Raw genomic sequence first — 5,820 nt, forward strand, 5'->3', positions numbered from 1 at the left:
GCGGCACGATCACCGCGGCTCACCGGACGTTTCGCGTCCTGCGGGATTACATGGGATAACTACTCCGACCATTCTATCGCGAGAAGAGTCTCTATCGCTGAACGAATCGCGGTTATCACTGCGATCACTCAAATTCGCGCCCGTATATTTTTTATTTCGGCAATTTCGTCGAGGGAGCTGAATCGTGCGTATGACGAGGCAAACGTGAACGAGCGACCAGCAGCGACGAGACAATGAGGAATTTGAGAAGGGAAAGGATGAAAAAAAAAGAAGGGAGGAGATATGAACGAAAGAGGAGCAGCGTGAAAGAAAGGAGCAGAGAAGCTGCGGTTCGCGCGAGCGACAGAACAATATTTATACTGGCATGGCACGACGTACGGCTGCGGCACCTTCAACGTGCCTCGCGCCGCGCACTTCGGTTATCCCCGCTCGAGTCCGAGGAGTCAATAGACCGCAACAACGCGCGCGCTACTGCTCCTTACACTCTCATGTCGCTCGCGCCATCAGGCCCACCGAGAGGGAGAAAGAGAAAGAAAGAAAGGAAGAGAAAAAATGCCCGTACCCCGCTTCCCGCGTCGTTGCGTGGCGTTCGCCACAGGACGTGAAAACGCGTACTGTGCGCTGCAAATGTAAGGGGCGCGTGTTCGACCCGGGGGAGAGTCTAGTCGTGGCCGTCGTGGGGACGACGACGCACCGTGCGTTAGCGCGCGCAGGGCCCTACGGACGCGGTACGCAACAAGACGGCATCCCCACCACGAGCGGCATTCGGCTTCGCACTGAAAGCCGTACCCGTGAGCCTCTATATAGTCGGCTTGTGCCGCGCGGCGCGCGCCGCCTCTGCTGTCTGCTGAAATGATGCGCGCTCGCCGCTCGTCGCGTCGTCGAGCCAGCCGAGCCGAGGCCGTCAGCCGCGCTGTATCCGAGGTCGCGACCCACGACCGATGCGCGAGACGGAGCAAGACGGAGCAATGGAGTAAAGTCTACGTCAAAGATCACGTGACTGTTCGAATGACAGTGTCATAAGGAATGTAATAATGAATGGGGTTTTCGGACCCCGCATAATGTTCTCTTTAGCGTATGTACAAAATTAAACCTATTCTTTTCAGATCAACTTCTTGCACAATTCATTTTGGGATAACTACTCCTCTTTTCACTTCTTACAGAGAAGATGAATTCTGTAAGGAGTTCAGTTAAAAAAAATTAACTTTTTCTCTAAATTCTTTGGAATAAAATTGTATTCTAAGAAGTAAAAATTGAGTCAGTCTTGAAAAAAGTGGCTCAATTTTCAATCTTTAAGAATGAGATTTCACTCTTTAGAGTGAAATTCACTTTAAAAGTTTTAGAGAATAAAATGTTATGCAATAGCTTTATTGACATCGGTAAACGGAAAGGAATTATTAATCGCTATAATTAATGTATTACTATTTTTTTCTAATATATATAATCTTGGAGATACATTTAAAAATAATTAAAGGAATTATAAGTTACATGTCTCAGAAATATAATTATAATTTGGTATTCATTATTATATATTACTAAATATATTATTTTTATATATGTAAGAGCAAAATTACGAGCAAAACTAAATGAAAATTCAGGATTAAGGGTGCTGTCCCATAACAGTCGGATTTCGGAAAACGGAAAAATACTAGACTAGAATCAGAAGACACGGCAGTGTCTTGGCAAGTTAGCACGCGCGGTGATATACGCGTTGTGTTCGTTATAGTTCGTTACGGTTAAAAATTAATAATTGTTAATAAAATAATTATTAATAAATAATTTTTCGGTAAATATATTGATTAATATATAAGTATTTATTGTTTCCATTATATATATATGATTATTGTTGGGGATAATTTAATCCAAGTTAATTTCAATCTCATAATTTTTGTAAGTTTTATTAATTGTAACAGCGAGCGAATTTCTTTTTCTTTTGTTCAAATTTTTTGAATAAAGAATGAATTAATATATATAAAACAAAACATTTTATTTAAATAGTTTCAAGAAAAATTAAAATATCATGTTCCTATCACTTAATTTATAATAGAAAAAGATAAATTTTATTTCAAAAGTCAATTTTAATAAAAATTATTTAAATTTTTAATTACTATAATCACTCTTTTTATGTTCCGACTTTCTGATGACCAGGTTTCCCATGGAGTGATTTTTTCGAAAAACGGACTATTATTCTACTCTCAAACCGACTTTTAATTAAAAAATTTCATTCATTATCTTCTGTTACAATAAAAAGTACATCGGAATTTTATTTTCTTACAGATTCTTCTACTATATCATAATTATCTTTTTTCATAAAATATTTAAAATAAATTTTCCGATTGTTCATAATTCCGGAAAAATTGGTTCATGGGAAACCGAGTCATGAAAATTTCCGACCGACAAGCAGACAAGCACGCAATTTTGTATATCTCCAACAATAATCATATATATAATGGAAACAATAAATACTTATATATTAATCAATATTTATCGAAAAATTATTTATTAATAATTATTTTATTAACAATTATTAATTTTTAACCGTAACGAACTATAAAGGTGCCTACTGATGGACGCGGCAAATGTCGCTCGCGGCAGCGCGGCACTTTAGAAGGAACTAGATTCTAGGGGTTTTTGAATCACTCTGCGTTGCCGCAAGTGAAGTTGGATTAATCCAACTTCACTTGCGGCAACGCAAAAGTAGCTACTTGTGCGAAATTCAAAAGAATAGATTCAATGATGGCTGGAGTGAATTTCGAGATTTCAAAGGTTAGCGTATATTTATGTTTCTGTATAATACGATTTTAATACAAAGATATTAGAATAATAATGTTACACTACCGTATTTTTTGTTGCAGAAGGTATACACATGTGGAATGTGCGAAACAATTCTTGACGAAGGTGACGTAAATGTCCACGAATGTTTCGTGAATTATCCATCACTTTTTTGTGATAAAAACACCCTTTATTTGTATCCTCAATGTGGTAGGTAAAATTATTTAAAATTTACGTTTTTTAAAAAAAAGGTAGAAAACCGCTAAGAATATTTGTACCAAATTATAAACCTAACCTAAGTGATACTATCTTTACCTTTATTATGTTAATGATATATTTGTACCATTATTTGTACCACATTAGAAAGTAAAACCCAAATAGTACTATTTTTATCATTTATTTACTTAACTCTAATATCTGTCATTTATATAAAAGATGTGATATTAACAATTGATATTAAATTTTTTATTTTTATAAGTGAAAAAAAAACGAAGTAGTTCTGGTTGTGAAGAAGACGTGATGAAACAAATAGCGAAGGCCTTGCAGACCCCACAACCAACACTGCCATTGCCGATTATACCTGTTTTTGACGAAGTTGACAACTTTACTTCGATGATCGCCCATCAGCTACGACAGTTCGTGTGATTCCGCAGACGCGAAATAATGTTAAAAATTCATCAACTCATACATATTGAATCATTGCATGAGAATAATATGTTATAATGATAAAACAGCAATGACTTGAAAATAATTTTAATAAAAAATGAGATTTTGATTTTATAGAATAAATTTTATAGAATAAAGAGGAAAAAATGATTTTATAATAAAGTTAAGAATGTATTAATATATTTATTCCAATAAAATAGTTATAATTTAACTGGACCGAGATACCAAGAAATATCCGCCAACTACTTACGATTATTTAGGCACGATCGAGGAAAATAAAAAAAAGAAGTCGAAAATTAGTTTGCATTATTTAAAGTTAAAATTTCTTTCCTGTGCACATATGGTATACATGGTAAATAACGATTACTCGCGGTAAAACAATTTTTGCGAAATATATAGTAATATCAGAGTTGTCGCAAATTTGCCACCCTAAAATTTCATAACTTTTTATATAATATACAATTATAATATTATCGATCGTTTTGCCATGCCACTGAGCCTTCGTCATTAAAATATTTACAAAACTCGTCTCTAATGAGCATGGCATCCCGAGCACTTGTATTTGTGCTACATCTAGAGATATTCATGAATGCACAACCATCTTCCATAACCGTCCTCCACGAACCTCGTATGTAATCATCTTCTGTCATTTCTCTATTCAGCATACCTGGTAAAATGTTATTGGTTTGCTCGATGTCACTCTTGCGAAGCCAGTTATGGAGACAGATTGTAGCTTGCACAATCTTCATAGTAGTTTCCACGCTGCTAATAATCGATTTTCGATAAATTCGCCACTGGCTAACAAGTATTCCGAAACAGTTCTCTATCACTCGCCTGGCTCTACTGAGTCTATAATTATAAATGCACCGTTCGGCTGACAAGTTATCTTTGCCGGAGAATGGCCGTAGCAAATATGACTTCAATGGAAATGCTTCATCTCCGACAATGCAATAAGGCAACAATGGTCCTCCTCTATAAAAACTATCCGGTTGTGGGATATTTATTTGTCCTGCCTCAAGATGTTGATCTAACTGACTTTCACGAAAGATGCCTCCATCACTTCGCCTGCCATACGCACCAATATCAATGAATCGAAAAATATAATTGGCATCACAAATAGCTAATAGTACAATGCTATGACTATTTTTGTAGTTGTAGAAATTGTAGCCTGCATTGTCTGGACACTGAAATTACACAAAGGTTATTACATATATTGGAATCCATTTATATTGTTTTTTAATTTTTTTTCCAATAGCTTTAGATAGTTGAATAATGTCTGAAAAGAAGTGTAATGAAAGTATAATTTACTTGAATGATTACATGCTTTCTGTCAATAGCCCCAATGCAATGTGGAAAGTTCCACAAATCTTCAAAATCTTCTGCGATTCTCCGCCAGTCATTTTCAAGTAATTAAGATGGAACGACCACAGGACACAGATTGTCCCAAATAATTCTGCACGTTGTAGCAATAATGTTGCTTACAGTTGTCAAGCCTATCGAATATTGATACGTCATTGAAGACATGGAATCACCAGCTGCCAGAAATCTGAAATATAATAGTTGATATAATGAAATATAATTGATAACATTTACATACAACTAAATAAAAAATGTCTACCGTAATGTCAATGTCAATCGTTCTGCTGCACTTATCGGCTCTCGCACAACGTATTGTTTTTCTAGATGCGGACCTACTATAACAACTCTTCGTATTGCGTGGCTAACATCCGAAAATAATTATGGAACCGCAGATCTTCCAATTTCAGTGTTGGCAGCAAGGCATGATATAAACTATGCTCACAGCGTTTTTGAAAAATTGGTGCAACCCACAAACGCTTCTTTTTGTTTCTCCGTTTCTTTTTTTCGACTAATAACAAAGCTAATGATCCGAGTAGTTTATCACGTCGATCTGCTTCTGCATTCTGCTGATTAATTACATGAGTGCACTGCACTAACCACTCATGAATTTTCATTTTCGCAAACATCATTTGCTCTAATCTTATTAAAACAATCCTTACAACTATAACCAGAAACAAGCCTTGTGCTACTATGACAATAAGAAGGTACTATGACAATAAGAAGTTAAGGTTATTTCACTTTTTCGATGTCTTCCAACCAGCGTTGCCAACCTCCGCATTATTAAAAATCGTACCAACAATACAAAATTATCGTATTTTGATTAAAATTATCGTGCATTTTTTTGTTAGATAGATATACATATTTATTAGGTCTGTTCGCGTTGCTTGCACTTTTTGCATTCAGCATCTTCGCTTTCTCTTTTTTTAAAGCCCAAATATATATCTATCTCATTTTAAGTATAAAAATTTTTGGGTTTCAAACAACGCAAACAGATCTATATTGAATAGATATATTTTTTAATGA

At 35.7% G+C, this 5,820-nt stretch overlaps 2 protein-coding genes across 4 annotated transcripts in view; one reads left to right on the forward strand and one right to left on the reverse strand.

Moving 5' to 3' along the window:
• The window catches only part of LOC108768535 (uncharacterized), a 14,448-nt gene extending 10,947 nt beyond the window's left edge, over positions 1 to 3,501 (forward strand). For 2 of the 3 annotated variants that reach the window (XM_018518996.1, XM_018518994.1), the window contains exons 3-4: positions 2,856 to 2,982; positions 3,251 to 3,501. In XM_018518996.1, coding sequence (XP_018374498.1) covers positions 2,856 to 2,982; positions 3,251 to 3,417 — 294 coding nt within the window. In that variant the 3' untranslated portion in view covers positions 3,418 to 3,501. Of the gene's footprint in view, positions 1 to 2,686; positions 2,767 to 2,855; positions 2,983 to 3,250 lie in introns of those variants that run through there. The other variant, XM_018518997.1, reaches the window with a different exon arrangement.
• A 178-nt stretch (positions 3,502 to 3,679) lies between these two features.
• LOC108768519 (uncharacterized) lies at positions 3,680 to 5,411 on the reverse strand. The gene is made up of 4 exons (XM_018518971.1): positions 5,269 to 5,411; positions 4,921 to 4,984; positions 4,747 to 4,848; positions 3,680 to 4,622 (listed from the first exon to the last, which is right to left on the reverse strand). Exons 1-4 carry the CDS (start codon positions 5,409 to 5,411, stop codon positions 3,909 to 3,911), a joined length of 1,023 nt encoding a protein of 340 aa, XP_018374473.1. The 3' UTR covers positions 3,680 to 3,908.
• Between the last annotated feature and the right edge of the window lie 409 nt (positions 5,412 to 5,820).

Source organism: Trachymyrmex cornetzi, unplaced genomic scaffold (assembly GCF_001594075.2).
Source record: "Trachymyrmex cornetzi isolate Tcor2-1 unplaced genomic scaffold, Tcor1.1 scaffold803, whole genome shotgun sequence".
Lineage (NCBI taxonomy): Eukaryota > Metazoa > Arthropoda > Insecta > Hymenoptera > Formicidae > Trachymyrmex > Trachymyrmex cornetzi.

Bases quoted from the DNA above. Each gene is read 5' to 3' on its own strand.
- LOC108768519 (XM_018518971.1), bottom strand. From the start codon at position 5,411: ATGAAAATTCATGAGTGGTTAGTGCAGTGCACTCATGTAATTAATCAG. The intron at 4,985-5,268 runs GTGGGTTGCACC...ATTATATTTCAG, and splicing joins AGAAACAAAAAGAAGCGTTT to ATTTCTGGCAGCTGGTGATT. The intron at 4,849-4,920 runs GTAAGCAACATT...GTTCCATCTTAA, and splicing joins ATTCGATAGGCTTGACAACT to TTACTTGAAAATGACTGGCG.